At 33.9% G+C, this 22421-nt stretch overlaps 1 protein-coding gene across 12 annotated transcripts in view; it reads right to left on the reverse strand.

Moving 5' to 3' along the window:
* NBEA (neurobeachin) overlaps positions 1-22421 on the reverse strand; it is a 697478-nt gene that overhangs the window by 449859 nt on the left and 225198 nt on the right. For 9 of the 12 annotated variants that reach the window (XM_086713662.1, XM_086713666.1, XM_086713676.1 and 6 more), the window contains 4 exons: positions 22060-22190; positions 18126-18233; positions 12391-12559; positions 10853-10948 (listed from right to left, as the gene is read on the reverse strand). In XM_086713662.1, the coding sequence (XP_086569788.1) occupies positions 10853-10948; positions 12391-12559; positions 18126-18233; positions 22060-22190 (504 nt within the window). The remainder of the gene's footprint in view (positions 1-10852; positions 10949-12390; positions 12560-18125; positions 18234-22059; positions 22191-22421) is intronic. The other 3 variants (XM_086713686.1, XM_086713695.1, XM_086713723.1) reach the window with 1 other exon arrangement.

The following is a 22421-nucleotide window of genomic DNA, read 5'->3' on the forward strand; positions in this document are numbered from 1 at the left end:
CTTTTCCTTTCCCTACTTTGTGTCTGTACTTTTAACTCTTTCCTTTTCAAAGGAAAAAAAAACACCACTTTCCTATTAAAATACATCATGCATTTCCATAGTGTTACGGAGGCAACCATTGGCACTAATAATAAATGCCAACATATATGCCAAGAACGTCTTCAGCTGCAGAAAAACAGAAACAACCAAATATAGTGTAATTCTGTTAATATCTATCAGATAAGCCACATTTGCAACTTATACATGATTAAGAGTTCAGGCTTTGAAATTAAGTCTGTTTGCCTTTCAGTGAAGACTTATTTACCCCTTATTAGCTTTGTGATATCTGAGGAACCATTTAAGCTTTCTCAGTTTCATTCTTTTATCTGTAAAATTGGCATAATGATAGTACATACATTATAAAGTACACATTATATATTATATTGTTGTGATGACTAAAGAACATAATTTATGAATAGCACCAGGAATGGAGTAAACTTACCATAAATTTTTGTACCTTGCTGCTGCCATTATTGATTTTACTGTTAATGATCATTACCATCATCATCACCATATCCCAAAAGAAAATATAGAGCCAAGCCATCTATCAGTTATTCTCTTTATGCATCTTCAACTTCTTTATTTATTTTGAGAGAGAAAAAGTGGGGGGTAAGGGTAGAGGCAGAGAGAGAAGAGAGAGAATCCCAAGCAGGCTTTCTGTTGACCCCTGTTGGGCTCCATGCAGGGCTCAATCCCACGAAGTGTTGAGTTCAATACATAAGGTGAAATCAAGAGTTGGATGCTGAACCGACTGAGGCATCCAGGTGCCCTTCATCTTCAACTTCTGTCCACCTTTCCTAGCTCTGGCCTCTGTATTTGCAGACCAATATCTCTTAACCTAAGAGAACAACTTCTCAACCCATATCCCCTTATATTTCTAGCCCTTAAGCTGCTTTGGTTATTTCTCCCTCCTTTCTGAAGGGAGTATGTCATAATTGAAAGATCATGGTAATGCCATCAAACTGATCAAAGTTCCAATTCTGCCTCTACAACCTACTAGCTTTCCATGTTGTCTTGGAAAAAAATAATTTTGCTTTCAGAATTGCAGGGGTTTCACTTGAAAAACATAGATCTTAAGTAGGCCATAAGGATTAAGAAACTTGTCAGTCTGTCATCTTTACTCTCCTTCCTTGATTCAGCTTTCCAAAGACTTAGAAGATTTCCACAGACATCTCAAAATTAATAAATCTAGATATATTTTTCCTTCCCCACGTTAGGGAAGTTTTCAGCCATTACTTCTTCAAATAAGATTTCGTTCTCTCTTCTCCTTCTGGAATACCTATAATGTAAATGTTAGTGTGTTTTGATGTCCACTAAGAACCTCAAACTATCTTCACTTTTTTTTTAACTATCTTCACTTTTAATTTTTTTTTAAGTTTTACTTATTTATGAGAGATAGAGACAGCACAAGTGGGGAAGTGGCAGAGAGAGACAGAGACAGAATCCAAAGCAGGCTCCAGGCTCTGAGCTGTCAGCACAGAGTGCAACACGGGGCTTGAACTCAAAAACCATGAGATTATGACCTAAGCCAAAGTCGCACACTTAACTGACTGAGCCACCCAGGTGCCCTGTTCACTGTTTTTGTTTTGTTTTGTTTGTTTTTGTTTTTTAATGTTTTGCTGTTCAGATTCTATTAGTTCTATTACTTTCTCTTTGAATTGACTTTTCTTTTGCTTCATCTAATCTGTTGAACCAATCTAATTTTTCACTTATTTTTTTCTTCAGCTCTATAACTTCTAATTGGTTTTTCTTCATTTTTCCCATCTCTTTGTTGAAGTTCTTACTGTGTTCACACATTCTTCTTCCCAGTTCAATGAGCATCTTTATAACCATTATTTTTAACTCTTTATCAGGTAAATTAACTTATCTATATTTCATTGTTTCTGAGGTTTAACTTTTTCTTTCATTTGGAACATATTCCTCTGTTTTTTTTTTTTTTTTTTTCATTTTGCTTGCCTCTCTGTCTTGGTTTCTATGCATTAGATGAAACAACCACCTCTCCCAGGCTTGAAAGAGTGGGCTCCTATAGGAGATATCTTGCCATTCCACTCAAAGAGCCCTGGCTCTCTGTAGTCTCTCAAACCTCAGCACTTGTCCAAGCAGCCTATTATATTTTAATAGCTCCCAGGGGTTGAGATGGGCTTAGACCTGCCAGTATCCCTAACAGGAGGACCCAGATTCAGGTTAATTAGATGACAGACCCTCAGGCAGCAGCTCTTTAAAGTATGCAAATCTATATGGTCCTTTGGAACCAACAGTGTAAGCCCCACTGGCCATGAGAGCCAGATTATCTGGCAGCATCCGCTGGGTGGCAATTATAAAAACCAGGGACTGGGACGAGTGCACACGCTTTTTTTCTGAGAGATACTAGCATGCTGAAGCAAGGGAGACGGAAAGCATCAAGGTGGCATCCACAGCCTGCATTCCTTGGGATAAACTCCATAGGCCACAAGATACATGCCGAAGGCCAAGCTCCAGGATAAGTAAGCCATAAGGTCTCAAGAGGTCTCCTTCACAGAAAGACTGGAGGGTGTGCCTCAGTTTGCTGTCTGTGTAGTACCCGGGGTAGCAGCCCGCCAAGAACTGTCTCTCAGACTGGTAGAGTCCTGTGGGACCCAGGAATGAAAGTTCCCTATCCACAAGAGCTGGGTGATCAAGGGGCTTCCCTGGGTGCACTGCAAAAAACTAGGGCACCAGAGACTGGAAATGATTATAGTCAGCCCCTAGATGCATGTTTAATTAGAAGCCTGTTCCTCAGGGCGTAGTCACGATGATTAGCTAATAAGCCTTCTTAGAAAGACAGAGTCCCTGGGTCTGCTGCCTCTAGATGTACCCTGTGGGTGGTAGCTGTTTTAGAACTTTGTCCCCATTGGTTACAACCCTGTTAGACTCACAAGGGTAAGTTGCCAGAGTCAGGCAATATACAGTTGCCCCCTGGCAGCAAATTGTAAAAATTGGGATGCCAGACTAAGGCATAGGCTCCTTCCTGGGTGACACAGATTATTACAGTTCCATAACACCAAGAACACAAGCTCCTCTGGCCTTCAGAATCAGGTGGTGAAGGGGTTTCCCTTGGGAGGCAGCCATAAAAATCAGGCCACCAGACACGTGTAAACTAAACTCTCCAATCAAAAGATGTAGAGGGACTGAATAACAAACAAAATCCAAAAAACAGGACCAATCATATCTGCTGCCTGCTAGAGACTACCTTTAGATGTCAGGACATGCAGAGAATAAAAGTGAAGGGATGGAAAAAGATATTCCATACCAAAAGAAACGTGAAGTAGCTATACTTTATATAGCTATATATATATATATATATATATATATATATATATATATACACACACACACATATATATAGCTATATATATACATACACACATATATATACATATATATGTATATATATGTATATATACAAAAAATAATAAAGACTGTAATAAGAAACCAAGATGGCAGTTACATGAGGTCAATTCAACAAAAGGATAGACATTCGTAAACATGCATCCAACATAGTAACATCTAAATATAAAAAGCAAATATTAACAGACCTAAAGAAGAAATAGACAGCAAGATAATCACAGAAGGAGATTTTAATACTCACTTACATTAATGGGTAGATTATCCAGACAGAAAATTGATAAGGAAACATCAGCCTTAAACACTACATTAGACCAGATGCCTACCTCAAGAAAGAAGAAAAGTCTCAAATAAACAACCTAACTTTATACCTCAAGCTGTAAAAAAAGGTGTAGAAAAAGAAGAATAAACAAAGCCCAAGTTAGCAGAAAAAAAGAAATAATGAAGATTGGAGCAGAAATAAATAAAATAGTGAAAAGACTATACAGAAAATCAATGAAACTAAAAGCTGGTTCTTTGAAAAGTAAAGAAAATTGGCAAACCTTTAGCTAGTCTTATTAAGGAAAAAAGAGAGAGTACTCAAATAAATAAAATCACAAATGCTAAAGAGGAGCTGTTACAACTGACATCACAGAAAGACAAAGGATCATAGACTACTACAAATAATATTATGCCAACAAATTAGGCAGCCTGGAGGAAAAGGACAAATTCTTATAATGTACAATCTACCAAGACTAAATTATGAGGAGCTCTATAATCTGAATAGACTACCAACAAACAAAAGTCCAGTACCAGATGGCTTCACCAAGCATTAACAGAAGAATTAGCAACAATCCTTCTCAAACTCTTCCAAAACACAGAAGAGGAGGGAGCTCTTCCAAACTCATTTTACTGGGGCCAGCATTACCCTGATACTAAAACCAAACAAGAGAAGAAAATTATAGGTTGATATTCCTACCAAACATAAATACAAAAACCCTCAACAAAACATTAGCAAATAAAATTCAACAATACATTAAAAGGATCATATACCATGATCAAGTGGAATTTATTTCAGGGATACAAGGATGGTTCCACATCTGCAAATCAGTCAATGTGATAAACCACTTTAATAAAAAGAAAGGTGAAAATCACACAATCATCTCAATAGATGCAGGGAAAGCATCTGACAAAATTTAGCATCCATTTGTTGTAAAAGCTCTCAACAAAGTGAGTATAGAGGCTTCCACATTATAGAGACCATATATGACCATCCTGTAGCTACCATCATCAATGGTGAAAAGCTAAAAGCTTTCCTCCTAAGACCAGGAATAGGATAAAGATGCCCATTCTCATCACTATTCATCAGAGTATTGGAAGTCCTAGCCTGAATAATTAGGCAAGTAAAAGACATAAAAGGCATCCAAATTGGAAAGAAAGAAGTAAAACTGTCAATATCCACAGATGACATATTGTATATAGAAAATCCTAAAGGCTCCATCAAAAAATTCATAGAATAGGGGCGCCTGGGTGGCTCAGTTGGTTACGCGCCCGACTTCGGCTCAGGTCATGGTCTCAACAGTTCGTGGGTTCCGGCGCCATGCCGGGCTCTGTGCTGACAGCACGGATCCTGGAGCTTGCTTCAGATTCTGTGTCTCCCTCTTTCTCTGCCTCTCCCCCACTCATGCTCTGTCTCTGTCTCAAAAATAAATATAAACATCAAAAAAAAGTAAAAAAAAAAAAAAAAAAAAAAAAGGAAACTGAAAGAAAGGTTAAATTAGAGGATGAAAGAAAAGAAAGAGGAGAGGGAGGCTTTTGTTGGTACCTTTACTAATGCTGAAAACAGACATTTATTTCAGAGTGGATGTTTTTAAGAAATATTTGCTAGGAATACAGGGCATGATTTTTACCTGTAAATAAATGAAAGATATATTATGCAACATCAGTGTACAATAAATATTCTATGAATATTATAATGAAAGTGCATTAGATTACTTATAAAATAAATTATAATGCATCCACATAATAGATTACAATGGATACATTAACAATGACTCCAGGGGCGCCTGGGTGGCGCAGTCGGTTAAGCGTCCGACTTCAGCCAGGTCACGATCTCGCGGTCCGTGAGTTCGAGCCCCGCGTCAGGCTCTGTGCTGACGGCTCGGAGCCTGGAGCCTGTTTCGGATTCTGTGTCTCCCTCTCTCTCTGCCCCTCCCCCGTTCATGCTCTGTCTCTCTCTGTCCCAAAAATAAATAAAAAATGTTGAAAAAAAAATTTTTTTAAAACAATGACTCCAAAAGCAAGAGAAAATAACAAATTTATAACACTGAAACCCTTTGTTGTTTGATATGAATGTAACAACTTATTTAATAAATATTAACTTTATTTCCAAACATACAATAAATAAAAACTAAGTCATAAAATATTTGTATATAAATTATTGGCATATCCTTACTTGTTTCCATAATAATTCTAAAAGTAAAATTACCAGCTTAAGGGTTATAAACATTTTTGTGCTGTGTAAAGTGCACGTATTTGCATTTTAACCCTTCAGAATTTTGCCAAATTTTCAAATTATGCCAAATTTGAAAAGTTTTGTTAATATTTTTGTTAATATATTTTTATTTGATTATTAGATTTAAATTGTTCTTATCTGTAGTGTAATTTAATTTTCTTTTGTTAACTGTTTGATGTTTTCTATATGTTTCCCTTAGTGTGATACATTCTTTTAGTTGATCTATAAAAGCTTTTTAATCATTAAAGTTATTAACTTTTATCATATAAAATTCTCCTGTTTGTATTTGATTTAAATTTTGTCAACATTTTCGACATGCAGATATACAAAACTTTTATTTAGTCGTATCTTTTACTTTGAACTTCAGTTTCTGATGTTATAATTTAAGACACGTTTTTTACACAAATATTAACTTTAATTTTCTTTAATTATTTTCAGTTTCATTTTTACCTTTAAATTTAGTGCATGTGAAGTTTATCTGGCATAATAAATGAGATAAGGATATAAATTAATTTTTTTCAAATAGTTGCCAATTTGGTAATCTCAACACCATTTGCCAAATGATATTTCTTTTTCTATTTGATTAGGAAAGTTGTATTTATAATACATAATACTATATGCAATATATTTATACCATAAGAAACATTCATACAAATTCCAGCGTGTTTATAGATCATTCATGCCATATGCCTGTTCTTTTACCAATACTACATTATCTTAACTATTTTGTTCCTGGTGTTAATTCTTTCCCTAATAATGAACTGTTAGAGGAAAACTAATATATTTATTTATAAGTTCACCTAAATATTAAATTTATTCTTATTAATCCTATAGTGAAATGAGTAATATAAAGCTTCTTAATCTTCTAGGCCAAGTTATCAATAAAAGTTTTTTGCCTCTGTTTTTAGCATGCTTAATAATGAAATACATTTTATGGCTATCATCAATATCAAAATTTTAAAAAACTGTTTAGCTTTCTCACTGGCTTACTCATCTACTAAACAAAAACTTACTCAATATTTACTTCCAAGTGCCATGCTATGTGTCAGGGACTACTCGCTTGAAGTACACATTCCAATAAACAACTAAACAAAGAAATAAATTGTGTAAGTGCAAAAAGGGAAATAAAGAGGATGTGGTGGTAGAGAACAGGTTGGTCACGGGGAGGAAACTATTCAGGTACAGCAGTCAGGTACGGCATCAATGAGGGGGGCATGTTTAGGGAGACACCTGACGGATGAACACGCACCAAGGATGCAAAAAATAGGGAAAAGACAGAGCCAAACACCAGAACCAAAATACAAAGATACAAAAATACAAAGAGTCAGGAAAATGGTTATAATTAAGGAATGAAAAGATAGTTTGATTATAGTAGTATAGTGAGAAAATGGAAGAATAACATGAGATAAACTTGGAAAGATAATCAGCAGTCATATTACTATCCAAAGCCCGTATTTTTACCCTAAATGCCACCAGAAAATTTTAAGTGAAAAAAAAAAAAGAAAAAGAAAGCAAGAAACAGTATCATTTACATTTTAAAACAAATTGCAGCAAAATTGTAAAAATAGAATAAAGATCAGTAAGAGACGAAGAAACTACTTTAGAGACAATTACAGAATCCAGGTAAATTAAAACTAAAGCAGTGGTCCACTACAAGTTAAAATATTTTAACTTTGTCTCTTAAATTATAGGATGCCTTTAAAATTTTTAGAAAGAAAAACTGCTTTATTTTACTTCCTATATATTAGAAAATATTTATTATAGGAATGTATATTAAATATAAATTACATTTCATTACTTTATTATATACGTTAGTGTTATTTTTTTATTGTCATCAGTAATAGACTAAATGACTACAGAAGTCCAATGAAGAAACCATGGCAATGCTCCAATAAGGGGTAAGATTTTGAACTAAGGGAATATCAAAGATTGGAAAAAGAGAGAGAGGGGGGCCAGAAAGAGCTAGTTCAGAATATTTTAAAAGGCTCAATAATGAGCTGAAAGAAGAAAGTGAAGTGTGTTGGAGTTGAAGAGTAGTCCAGATCAGTACTTCTCAAACTATCTGTGAAAATTTCCTTTTTTAAAAACCATCATTGACATTTGAAAATGAATTAAAAATAATTTTAAAAATTAAGTACACAAAATAAAAGCTCAAATGTTTTTATTTGACTCCATAGACAAAATATGAACTTCAATTTAATCAGGACAAAGATAACATTGGGAAAAAGAAAATAATAAACTGTCCATGTTGTTCACTGAAAGTGTATGTATAGGTGATCGATACAAATGAATGTTATTATACTTGTGACTTTTTTCCATCACACATCATAAACAAATGAAAAAGTTTTAAGTAAAAGAGTGATTCCCCAAAAGAGATGCCTATATAAATATGTTTTATATAAATACTGGGAATATAAATATTTAAAGTTGATAATGTGACACTGAGCTTTTGCTTGTTAATTTATCTAATCCAAGCTGAACTGGCAATAATGGGAATTATTCATGGGAATAACACACAGCTACCCTGTTTTTGTTTTATTTTAATATCACACAGAGTACAGAAAGTAGTGTCACAAAGGTATATTCATGGAATGAAAAGTCAGAGAGCTCAGGATACTCATCTTAAACTTTCATCCAAAATGAAACTAGAAATGCTATTTTTTCAAAATATACTCTCAATTCTCATCAATGCCCACCCAGTTCCAGTAACTTATCTTGTGTTATAATCAGTAATAAATTATATTTCAATAAAAGAAATGGATCCCAGTTCCATGAGTCTCTTATGTACAAATCTTTTTCTGGTGGAAAATTAAACACAAAATATTCTATCATATACATAATGTGTTAGGAGATAGATTTTCAAGGATGAGCAAAATCAAGATCATCCTTGAACATTAAGATACTTTCATTGATAATCATATTAAATAATAATTATTAAATAATTAAAAATGTCATAAAACTGTATACTTCCAAGATTCTAACGTTTTGCCCTTTGATCTTTTCTCTGCTTAAAAAACATATTGCAATCATCCCCCATTTTGTAAATACTGAACTCCTTAAAAATGTTTTACAGGTCTGACAATGCAGCCAGTCCTACTAGTCTCTTAAGAGTGGACTCAGGCTGCTTTCTTATCCTGTAAAAACACCAAGAGTTGAATTTGTAGTTCCAACATCATCAATAGGACTTTTCCTTTTAATATGCATTGTACCACAGCATTCAATAACAGTTACTTATGATCAGCTTCCATATTATCACATAGTGAAGAAAATAGCAAATTTATCACATCAGTCTTAAAATTATTCAAAATTTTATTATGCTGCTAAGAACACTGTGCCATTCAACTAATACTGTTTTCACAAGAAAGTATCCTTGATAAAGAAAACTGTGCATTGATATTCTGATGTAGGCTCTTAATGTGGATAACTATTCCAGAATAGCCTCCAGTCACTACATCGAAACCTTTGTAAATACATTTCTATACAAAACAAACTCCAGACTTTTAATCTAATCTAACTTAATCTAATTCTTCTTAGTTCATACCTAGATGTTTGTAAGCAATAAAGATGAAAAGAAAGAATTTTTCTTTTATTTCATCCTGATGTTCAAAGGTTGCACATTTATAAAAATAATTCTGTGCATTCATCATGTTGTAACAAAAAATTCTTCACTGCTTTATTTGTTCTACAAGTTGGTCTTCCATATTATTAGACAATGTATAGTATATATTGAACTATGGTATCATCTGGAGCTCGAGGTCCTCTTTAAACTCACTCAAGTTATTGGCAGAATTCAGTTCTTTGTTGCTGTAGGCTCAAGTCCCCCACTTACTTGCTGACTGTCAGCCAGGTAGTGCTCCTAAGGTCCTACAAAGTGATCTCAGGTCTTTGAACTGTAGTCACCCTCATCTCAGCAATAAAGGACTTCCCTCAAGTCAAATCACTCTTAAACTGAGTCGTTCTGACTTCCTTTTCTGTCTTTATGGGGCTCATGTCATTAGGTCAGGACTATATGGATAATTACTATCTGTTAAAAACAATTGTGCTATGTAATACAACATGGTCACAGAACAAAATGCATCATATTCACCGTCCCAGGAATTATGCATGGAATTACGCATGGGAAAATCTTGGGTGGGGCAGGGAGCCGAATTTGGTTTACCACAGTTCTTGGTTCTGCAGAGAGTAATCCCATGTTAATGTTACCCAGAGACATCACATCAGCTATTTTATTTTTTACCTTTAAAACTTCCAACTTCTTCTTTAAAAAAAATCTTCTATTTTTTCTCATGACATTCACTATTCCTTTTAGACTGACAAACATCTTGAACATACTTATAATACCTGTTTGAATGTTTTTATCTGCTTATTCTGCCATCTCTGTCCTTTCTGAATCTGTTTCTATGGAATGATTTTTTTTTCTCTTGCTTATGTATTATATTTTCCTGCTTCTTTACATGTTTAAAATTTTTTATGGAATGCTTAACATTGAATTTTATGTTTTTTGTTGAAGAATTATTTTGTATTTCTTCAAAGAAAAGTGGAACTTTGTTCTGATAGAAAGCTAAGTAACTTCTAGATCAATTTGATGCTTTCAAGTCTTGTTTTTCAGCTTTTTTTTTCTTTTGAGACTAGAGTAGCCTTCATTTTAGGGCTAATTAGTCCCACTACTAAGGTATGACTTTCTGCATACTCCAGACAATGGTACCACCGTGAATATTATTATATATATAGTTAAGTATCCTTAATTTGCAGATGATATTTTAAAGAAATGTGATGAAATACAAATACACAAATTATATTTTGCTCCCAATAGCCAAATATAAACACAACATATCATATCTCCATGAAACCTGAGGTGTATACTTATTTGTAAACAATTACATTATGGATATTTATTGTATAACAATTAATGAAACACGAATACCCAAACAGGTCAGGAGATGAGGTCAGTATTACCTTTGTAAAATGAGTGGGCAAAGCTCTGCTCAGGAATTAACTTGGCAAGGAATCCATGGTTCAAACTTGGATGAGGGATAGATGGTATGACCACAACTGTAGAGAAAATCATGGAATCAAATTTGAGCCAGCATGTAACAACCTGCAACATGGTCCACTGGAGATCCATGACAACTCTGAATTACTGCAACATGCAAACAGTACTAGAAATAAAGACTGCATCTCTGGGGGAAGGAAAGAGGTTACATATTAAGAGAAAGGAGAAATCATACACTTGTTAAGTAGAGCAATTTTGGCAACATACAGAAAGACACACACAAAATCACAACTGGAAGACTGACTAAAATATTGCTTGTTTTATACATATAAAGCTGACATGGATGCATTAAAAATGAAGAAAAAATTGGTTAACATAATGTCTTAGTGTTTTAAATGGTCAAAAGACATAAAATGGAATGGTAGGATAATGTTTAATTTGAAGAATAAAGTTAAAAGTATACTGCAATGAAATAGTGTCATGTTTATGTATTCAAAGTAAATTTAGCATGCAAAAATAAAGTATAATAGCTAAAACATAATCCATATTTCCACAATGTCAAGGTAAAAGGAGATATGATATGCTCATGGAAAACAAGATGCAGAGATTTGACCACTAATTTCTACTCACTTTGTAAAATATCCATTTTCTTTATATATCATACGCATTTATTTAGGAAAGACAATCTCAACTACAAATTAATCCAGTGGTACATGAAATAACCACTAGGTTACTAAGGATACACTGCAAACAACCAAGAAACAACCTTGATATAAACACAGGGCAGGAAATGCAACTGACAGAAGGCACCCCATGATATTAAAATGTTAGTTTATCATTTTTAAGCAGAGTAGGCAAAGCTGATAATGCAAGAACTCCCACACCATAAGCATCTTTGCCAAATAATAAAGACAATATGACCCAAGATGGTTCCTTGTTGTCTGTAAGTCTTTGATTTTAGTTGAAACAACTTTGGTATAAAGTTTAGAATATATGTTTGCTTGCTATGAATTTCTGATAAAAATTTATATCCTTAAGTAACTATACACAGCAAAAGAAAGAGAGAATGAGAGAGAGAGAGAGAGAGAGAGAGAGAGAGAGAAAGAAAGAAGCTATCTTTAAATTTGGCTCTAAAGATTTAAATTTTGGCTTATTCAAGGTCTTTACTCTATAAGGATCTCCTACTTTCATGTTCATAAGAGTTAAAAAGTAATACATTAAAAATATATCAGTTATATGCATATTAAGTAATAAATGGTTTGTATTAATAGGTGGAAAACACTAAAACCAAACTGCACTGGCAAAATGAGAATCAGTTAATATCATGGAAATCCACACATTTTTGCAGAATTAAGGAAAATGAAATTGGCATTTATATACCACCTACTTACAAATGTGTGATGGGATTTTATAAGTAGGACTAGTTTATATCTGGAAGTAAAAATGAAACAAAAAGAGATAAATGATGATAAAAGTTCAAATAATTAAAAAAAAATAGTACCTGTACTTGTTGGCGAATTTATTTCTTGTCTGATGTTTCTACCTGGTTGGCTTCCAGTTCTTGTAGTCTCTCGCTGGGGTTCTAATATGTCACGGTACTTGGAAACCATCAGAACCGAAATGAAGTAAACAACAGCTAGAGCTAAGAACTGTGCCTGCTTGCTATCATCCTGTGTGAAAGGAAAAGGCAGTTCTGACATTCAATTTTTTAAAAATTATTAGAGTGTAAGAAACTACTCCTATTTCGTTTTCTTTATGGAGGCAAAATATGCCATTTAATTTTTATTACAACTTCTAAACATATATTATTATGTAATTAGTATCATTTAAGTATAAATACAAAACTCCAGGAATATATCATCTGAGTTATAGGTTGAAATTTAATTTAAAAAATAAGAATTTTAAACTTTTGCTGAATATGGCACAAAACTTTACTATCCATTACTTCTATAACAGAGTATGTACATTTATAAAATATACAGAAAGTATAAGGTTAGAAAGAATACTATCTGGATAAAAATCAACAGTTCCAAATGTTATAACTTAAAAAAAATGAATAGAATAAATTATAATTGAGATGCATGTACAATCCTACCTTAGGAGAGTATATGAGTACAAAACAGGGGAAACATAAACAATGGAGGAACAGAAAATGTGGACTTATACCAGCTCCATATGAGTTAGAAGTATGATATGGCAGCTTAAGAAAAGCTAATGCAACCTTTGACTGCATAAATAAACTTTTAAAAAGTGACAATCCCACTATTTTGCACTAGAAAAAAATGACTTCTAAAAAACTGCCAATATTTGAGGCTCTGAACTTCAAAAACTCAATGACAAAATGGGAGTTTTTAAAGAGGACTGCAACAAATTGGTAAAAGATCAGAAAACAATGGGTCAAGTTAAGATACATAGACAATAGATTTAAAAAAGCAGACTGCAGTCTAGTAGAGAAGATAACTCTACAAGTTGCTTTGTGAAATATAAAGAGCTACACAGAACCTTGAAGGCCTAGGTAAATATCTCATAGGGCAAAAATTATAACCTCTAATACCACTTTCAAATTAGACTATATCTAAGGAATCAAATGTAAATGGTTATAAAGCCTTTTTTCTAAGCTAGTAAAACTAACACTTCAAACCAAAACTGCCAGTGATTACTGTGGCCCACAGATAGCAGGTAAGAAATAGTATGATACAAATAAGGAAAGCAAACATGCATTAAAGTCTAGAAACTCCATTAAAGGCACTTAATATTTATTAATCCATTTAAGCACCAATGCCAACAAGATTCAGAATTTATGGGCATTTGTCAGAAAAGAAAGCAAACAAGACATATTTACTAATAATACTATGAAATGGAATTAGCACCGCTAACAGAGAAAACAACCCAAACAGATTAAATTTGTTCTGAAATATTATGAATTTACTATTTCATATTCTGTGAGTGACAACTTTTCTAGAGACATAATTTATTATAAAGTGTGTGAAATACATACCCTGTGATTATAATGCTGATGGAATAAATACATAGAGAATGGGCAAAATCAAATACTTAAACAGTATTGTAAAGGAAACTGAAGTGCAGTCAGATCAGTGAGGATACTGACCAGGAATGAATTCAAACACAGCTCAAGCTGTGATGAACTGTAATATTCTAGGATACATTTCCACCACTTGGAAACTCAGTACCAGGCAATTAAAAGGCATGTGTGGAATGAATGCATGTCAACTACAAAGTTGGGGAGTTGCAAACAACAGATACTGTGAAGTGTTGTCTTAGCCAAGTGTCCCATACAAATCTCCCATATGTATGGCATGAAAACAGTTGCCTTTTCTTTTCAAATCCAGATCTGCAAACCAATTGTGCTGCTTATTCCCAGTTCTGTCTTTAAAAACCAAGCACAACAGACATAGAGGCTAAACATCTGGAGAGTAACTCAATTTTTATACAAATCAATTGCCTTTCCTACATATGTTATTATTATGAAGACATAAACTCTTATGTTTCTCCCATCTGCTTAAGAAATCGGTCTCTCCACTATTCAATCCTGAATTAGTAACATAATTAACTCTGAAATCCTTTAAAAATTTTAATGCTTCAACCAGGATGCTAAAACTATCTAATTCAACTTTAAAGGATTAAAATTACTTCAGTTTATATAATTTGTATATAAGTGACCTAGCAGAATCTAGGCTTGAGAGAGAGAGAGAGAGAGAGAGAGAGAGAGAGAGAGAGAGAAGCGTAATGAATTTCCTTTCAAATTTTAGCTTATTGGCAAACACTGAAAACAAAACTGACTTTTAAAGCCTAATTATTTTCTTACCACATAGCAAATTTTGCCACATGGCACTTTTACCTAGATTTGAACAGTTTATGTGAGTTTAAGTCAGCAATGTCTTCATCATGGAAAACAGACAAGAGCAAGATAAATTCACATCTATTACATATTACATGCATATATATAATCTACATACTTTTCCTTAAAAACCTAATTTTTGGCCTCATTTGTTTTTGAAATTAAGGCAACTAAAAATGACTACTGATTCACATAAATGTCAAAAGTCAAGTAGAATTCTTGGCATTATATCTACAATTGAGCCTAAAATATATCAATTGTCAAACACTTCCAATAAGTGACAGGGATTAAGGAGGGCACTTGTGATGAGCACCAGGTGATGTATTAAAGTGTTGAATTACTATACTGTCCACCAGAAACTAATATTACACTGTACGTTAACTAACTGGAATTTAAATAAAAACTTAATAAATAGATAAATAAATAGATAAGTAAATAAATAGACAAATAAATAAAAATATGGTGATGAAACAGAGAATGTTTTGGAGAGCTCTACCTTAGGGTTCTGACTACCTCATACTACCTGTGTGATCTTAATGCTTATGAGTCTTAACTTTCTTTTAGCCCTTAAATGAAAGTTTAGGATTTATATTAAGTGTCTGAAACACATTATAAACTTAACAAACACAAGTTATATAACCTTGATGATGTTTGGAAGGTACATCTGGAAACGCTTAATTCCCGTCCTTCAGGAAGAAAAAGCTAGGCACCACTGCTGGGTTATCTGACATATTTAACATCTAGCAGTTTTAAAGAAAATTATCACAATCTACCACAATAACCTAATGCAGAACTTACTAACAATTTAAACACAATGTCGCACTTAACATAAAGCCCTTGTATGTTAGGTCTGAGCGTGCCTCTGAGAGATGAGAATTTGCTCCATTTTAATCGTTCTCCATGAGAAAAACATTCTTTCCATAGCATATTTTTTCAGGATAATTCTCATGTCTAAGTGACTAACCTGTTAGTGATTTTTTTCCAAGTCTGGATTAGAGTCCAGATTATTGGGAGACTCGTACATCATGGTTTTTATGCTATCATTCATTTTAACTCCATTAAAAAATATTTTATTATTTATTAATTACAAAGAAATATAGTTTTATTCTAGAACTTTTGAAAACACAGAAAAAGTATAAAAGAATAAAGTATAAAATTAGAACTGGAGATAATCATTAGTAGCACTTGGTATGTTTTTTCTAGTCTTTTATTTTTTTTTTTTTAATTTTTTTTTTTTTTTTTTTTTTTTTAACGTTTATTTATTTTTGGGACAGAGAGAGACAGAGCATGAACGGGGCAGGGGCAGAGAGAGAGGGAGACACAGAATCGGAAACAGGCTCCAGGCTCTGAGCCATCAGCCCAGAGCCTGACGCGGGGCTCGAACTCACGGACCGCGAGATCGTGACCTGGCTGAAGTCGGACGCCTAACCGACTGCGCCACCCAGGCGCCCCACTAGTCTTTTATTTTTTAAAGGTGCACAAGTGCATGTACATACACTCAACATAAAAATGCAGTACTTATGTAATATAAGTACTTTTGTATACTGCTGCTTTCCCTTAAAATATATCATGGCCATTTTTCTATGTATTAAATTTTCCTCAAAAATATGATTTCAATGGTTGCATAGCCTCCCAATGCATGAAAATACTATGACCTATTAAGCTGAAACTCTATTGTTAGATATTTGTATTGTCGCCAATTTTCCTGTAGGCATCTCTGATGAGCACATGAAGTCAGACAACTTCTCGGTAGAACCAATGGGTCACAGGGCATCAGTATTTGTAAGAGTTTTAACTCCTGATGATGGAAGAGAACTATTCAGAACGTTTATCCAATCTAAATGTCTACCAGTGATACATGACACAGCATGTTTCAATGTACCCTTGCAATGCTAGATATTATTATTACTTAAATGTTTTTATTTGCCTGGGTGACTCAATCAGTTAAGTGTCTGACTCTTGATTTTGGCTCAGGTTATGATCTCACAGTTCATGTGTTCGAGTCCCACACTGGGCTCTGAGCTTGGGATTCTCTGTCTCCCTCTCTCTCCACCCCTCCCCTGTTCCCTCTCTCTCTCTCTCAAAATAAATAACAAAAATTTTAAATTATTTAAAATTTGTCTAATAGTAAAAATATCTCACTGTTATTTTAATTTGCATTGTTTTGACTATTGGTGATACTGACTTCATCATATATTTGTTACCTTTGTTACCTTATCTTTCTTATTTTATGTCCACTCTCTAATTTTCTGTTGGTATGCTTATAATTTCTCTAGTGATTTATAAGAACTGATACACATTAAAGAGAGTGACAGTTTTTCTGTTGTGTATTCCTACCATGTAGTATTATGCTGTGTGACTTAAATATGTTTTAACTAGTACTCATCCAATTTATTAAGTATAAGTTTAAGATAGAAACTTTTTTATGTGTCTCATAAATCATCAATTAAAATAAAAATAGAATCCAAAGTGCTGGAACATAATAACTATAGTAAGAAGTACTGTCAATACTGAGTCTGCTGCGAAATACTATATATGTTTCTATGTGATTTGTGAAAAGGCCAATCTTATTTTTACTTGAGTAAGAGATCATATAATTGGGATGTTCCAAGAAACTATCTCCATGGGCTATCTTTTCCTTAAGCTTTATAAAGCTACTTTTGTAACTCAAATACTCAAAAAATTCTACATTTTTAAAATGAAGATCTTCTTTTAAAAATTACTGCCCCGGGGCGCCTGTGTGGCGCAGTCGGTTAAGCGTCCGACTTCAGCCAGGTCACGATCTCGCGGTCTGTGAGTTCGAGCCCCGCGTCGGGCTCTGGGCTGATGGCTCAGAGCCTGGAGCCTGTTTCCGATTCTGTGTCTCCCTCTCTCTCTGCCCCTCCCCCGTTCATGCTCTGTCTCTCTCTGTCCCAAAAATAAATAAACGTTGAAAAAAAAAATTTTTAAAATTACTGCCCCTCAAAAAAGTAATTGCCATGAACACCTTAATAAATTAATCTTTTTTTTATCCATAGGACAAGGAACATTGAGAACAACAAAATAGCCAGTACCTAGAGATGGAGCAAGGAATACTAAAAGAGAAAGCTGGTGATTCAACATAAAATGAATCATAATTTTTCAAGGTTATCCCTAGGGTCTTGGTATATACACAATCTAAATCAAAATTTCACATCATCTAAAAAAAATGATGTATCCATAAGCTTTCAGAGAAAGCAAAGGCTCAATCACTTTACAATCAGAAGTATGTTCTAAACCTACAATTCCTGACATTAGGACGTCTGGTTGTAATTGCAGCTTTCTTATAAAATTGAAATGATTTTACACAAATAACATTAGAAGATTTTTTCCTGGGAAATCAAGCAGGTATAACTTACCACATCCCGAAAGACGACGGCGCGAAGGCGATTAATATCAACATCCTGAAGAAGTCTATCAGGATCCTTAATAGGAGAAAGGTTACCTGGAACACTTTCTAATGGAGTCTTAAAAAAGAAAGAGAATTGTTAAAAAGAAAATAGCATAATACAGAAACTCATATAGGAGTGCAATTTCTAGTATTGCACTAACCACATTCTTTATCACGTTCTTTACACATCATTGAGTAACATTTATCGACAACAGCACTCTATTACAAGACACTTTTTCTCTTCTCCTCTCTGCCCTTGTCACAGTTTCACTTACTAGTAATGTTCTTGTTCTTCATCACCATTGCTACCACTATACACTTAGAAGAACAGTAAGATTGAAACTCTGCTGTGTGACCTTGGGCTTGTTACTAACATTTTCTGAGCCTCACTTTCTCAATCTCTAGTTAATATATCTTTTTGAGTCACTGGGTTCATTTATCCATCATTCTTTTATAATACATGAGATTACTCTATTACATTGCATGAGCTTTTATATGTATAAACATTTTACAATCTACGAAAACCCACAGTCTTGATATTAAAGCTGAAAGACATTAAAGATCATAAGCACCTTGGAGCTGCAGTGTATTACGCTAAGTGAAATCAGTCAGTCAGGGAAAGACAAATACCCTGTGACACTCATATGTGGAATTTGAGAAACAAAACAGATGAACATAGGGGAAAGGGGAAAAAAAGAGAGGGGAACAAACCATAAGAGACTCTTAATGATAGAGAACAAACTGAGGGTTCCTGAGGGGAGGTGAGCCGGGATGAGCTAAAATGGGTGATAGGGATTAAGAGGGGCACTTAATGTGATCAGCACGGGGTGTCATATGTAAGTGATGAATCGCTACATTCTACTCTTGAAACCAATATTACACTATATTTAACTCAATAGAATTTAAATAAAAACTTAAAATTATAACCACCAAGAATCCTTTTCACAGCTGAAGATACAAAAACCGACAATTTTTATGTAATGTATCACATAGCAAACTAGTGAGAGGGCCAGATTTCCTGAAATTCAATCTAGTACTTTTACACTCATTTGTATGTTAAGAAAAGTATGAATTAACTTAGATCATATACATAGAGTACTAAATACGATTCCTGCAAATAGAATAATTTGTTGTTACTTTAATTAAAAGTGAATACGCTTCCTTCTAATCCTCTATATACCTCAATATGATATTTTATTCCTAAATTAAGATGTTTGATTCCTCTGCAGCACAGGATAGTGAAAAGAACATGGCATAGTTATTTGGTTTCCATTATAATTCCAAAACTTATCAGCCATATGACCTTAGGTAAGATACTTAACCTCTCGGAGCCTCAGCTATATCATCTAAATGATAAGCTAGTAACACTTATCACAAAAATGGTTAAAACAATAATACATTGTTCACAGCAGAGATGAAAAGTACATAATTTATAGCATAAGTGAAAAAATTATAAATATGTCAACTTAAATATATCATTTTCCATTTTATAAAGTATTTCTACATCCATAATCAAATTTGGTCGTTATAAAGACTCCTTTATGGACAAAACTTGTATTATTGCTCCTTTTTGCAAAGTATAGAAAATGAGGCCCAAGGAAGATGTTGGACTCACCCAAGTCTACACAGATTAGTATTTCATCAAAATTGTCTATGGTTTACTTACTAAAGTGTCACATAAAAAAAAAAATAAAATAAAAACCCTCATTAGCCAGGTCCATTGATTCTCACAAGAACATGTGTTTTCTTACCAAGTCCATTTCCCCTAGTATTTCTTTATCCATCACTTATGAACCAGTTTTCATTGCTAAGGGTCTTTACATTAGCTGAGACTAGCTCAACTAAATTACTATGAAATTCCTTTGCATTGGACTTTTCTTTCCATATTCTACAATCAGAGTAATATTTGATTTGACAGTCTTGAAAAGTTCCATATTATCTAGTGAATTAAGATCCTTTAAGATCAAAGCTCTCAAAAACACTAATTTATTTATTCATTTCACGAGTGTATAGAGTGGTTAACTGCTAGAGAGAGGAAGGGGATTAGTATTAATTGAAAGTTCACTGTGTCAGGAATTACTAAACACTTTAATACATTATTGCTTTTCATTTAGCTCATATAAACACTTTGTAAATTAAGATTTGTACCAATTTTTTGGAACTAGAGGGTATTATGCTAAGTGAAAATTAGTCAGAGAAGGACAAATATCATATGACTTCACTCATATGTGGAATTAACATACAAAACAGATGAACACAGGGGAAGGGAAGCAAAAATAATACAAAAAGCAGGAAGGGGACAAAACATAAGCGACTCTTAAATACAGAGAACAAACTGAGGGTTGCTGGAGGGGTTGCGGGTGGGGGGTGGCTAAGTGGGCAAGGGACATTAAGGAAGATGCTTGTTGGGATGAGCACTGGGTGTTATACATAAGGAATGAATCACCGGATTCTACTGAAATCATTATTGTACTACATGCTAACTAACTTGGATGTAAACTAAAAATTAAAATTAAAATTAAAAAGTTAAAATTTGTATCCATTTTAAAGACTGGAAAACTCAGGCCCAGGAGAGTAGGAAGTTCATCTTAGGTCACAACGCTTGTTATGGGGTAGAGCCAGAATACAAACTCAGACCTGTCTGATTCTAGAATTAGTACTCTTTTGACAAAGTATTGCCAATGTTATACATACCTGCTCTGGAATTACAAAGATGTACGAGACTGCCCTCAACTAACAGTCTACTATGCCTACACAAATAACATGAGACATTCTTGCTGATGTGTTAATATTTAATTTTCTAAGTAACGGCGACTGCTTTGGAGACTTGATATACAATATGGTCTAATCATTTTAGGAATGTTTTCTGACAGAAGTGAAAAAGAGGCTGCAATACAGATATGCTAAATATGTGCTTGTTCTGCTTAAAAAATACAGAAATTTGAAGCCACAGAACTATTTAAATGAATTAAACTACTTCATGTCTTCACTTACTGCACAGAAAAATTAGCTTGTCAATGTTAAATATCTCATTACAAGCGTAGGATGCAATAATGGACGTACAGGGCTTTATGAAAATATCAAACAGAGGAAACTACCCTAGGCAGGGGTGGCAGTAAGTGTATCTGAAAACATTTTCCTCAAAGGGTAGCACTTAAGCTGAAGCTAGAGGTGAATGGGCTTTAGCTAGATGTGAAAAATCTGACCCTTCAAGTAAAGGGAACCTATGAAAAAGTCTAAGGGGAAAAAAAATCCTCTGATGAACTAAATGAAGTCTATCACATGACTAAAACGGTAAAAGCAAGGGGGTAAGGGGGTATCAGCTGCAGTTGGAGACGTAAGCATGAGTCAGACATGCAGGACCTTAAAGGTCACGTTGATAAAACTCTGGATGTGATACAAAGGGTCAGTGAAACATATTGATAAAGAGCTAATTCAGAATGGGGATTACTGGTATACTCCAAAATACACTATTCGTTCATTTCCTGGGCATTCAACATATATATTTCATATTATGAGAATATCTATCACCAAAAACATATCCATTTAAAAGACACGTTATTCAAATATTCAGCTCTGTGAAAATACCTTTAACTATGAAAAACAGTGATAACTAAGAACTTTCAGAGCTATGTGTACTGATATCCTAATAAATATCCTATGAAGTAGAAATTATTAGTATCTTCATTTAAGCAAGAAGTGTTAAGTCTCAGAGAGGTTAAATAATCTTGGTAACACAATTGTGAAGAAGAAAAGCAAGCACCAAAGCCTACTGATGACCAAATCCTTGCTCTGTGATTAAGCAATACCATGCCACTTTTCTCTCGTATTAAAAAAAACAAAACAAAACAAAAAAACAACTTTAAGGTACATTATATTTAACATAGAAAACGTTTAATTACCTTTGAAGCTGCCGTGGCAGTCACACTTTGGGGAGCTTCCTGAGGTTTACTGCTACCATGGGAAGATTTGCTCCCCCTGTCTCTCTGTCTCTGCCGACATTCTAAACAGTTCCTCACAGCAACACAACAAACTATTTACAAACCAAAAGCATATTATTAATACAAAGTGTTGACTCTGACATGCTGAAAAGAGTTGCTGGGTTTTTTTCTTTATTTCTTTCCCTTATCTCCATTCATTGTTCCTAAAGTCAACAAGACTAAACAGACATGTTTTGAAATTATCAAATACAGTAATGAAAAATACATATAAAACACATGTGTGGTTAAAAAATAAGTACAGCATACCCACATACTACCAACCG

This window comes from Puma concolor, chromosome A1, assembly GCF_028749965.1.
Source record: "Puma concolor isolate L17-30 chromosome A1, mPumCon1.1.hap2, whole genome shotgun sequence".
NCBI lineage: Eukaryota > Metazoa > Chordata > Mammalia > Carnivora > Felidae > Puma > Puma concolor.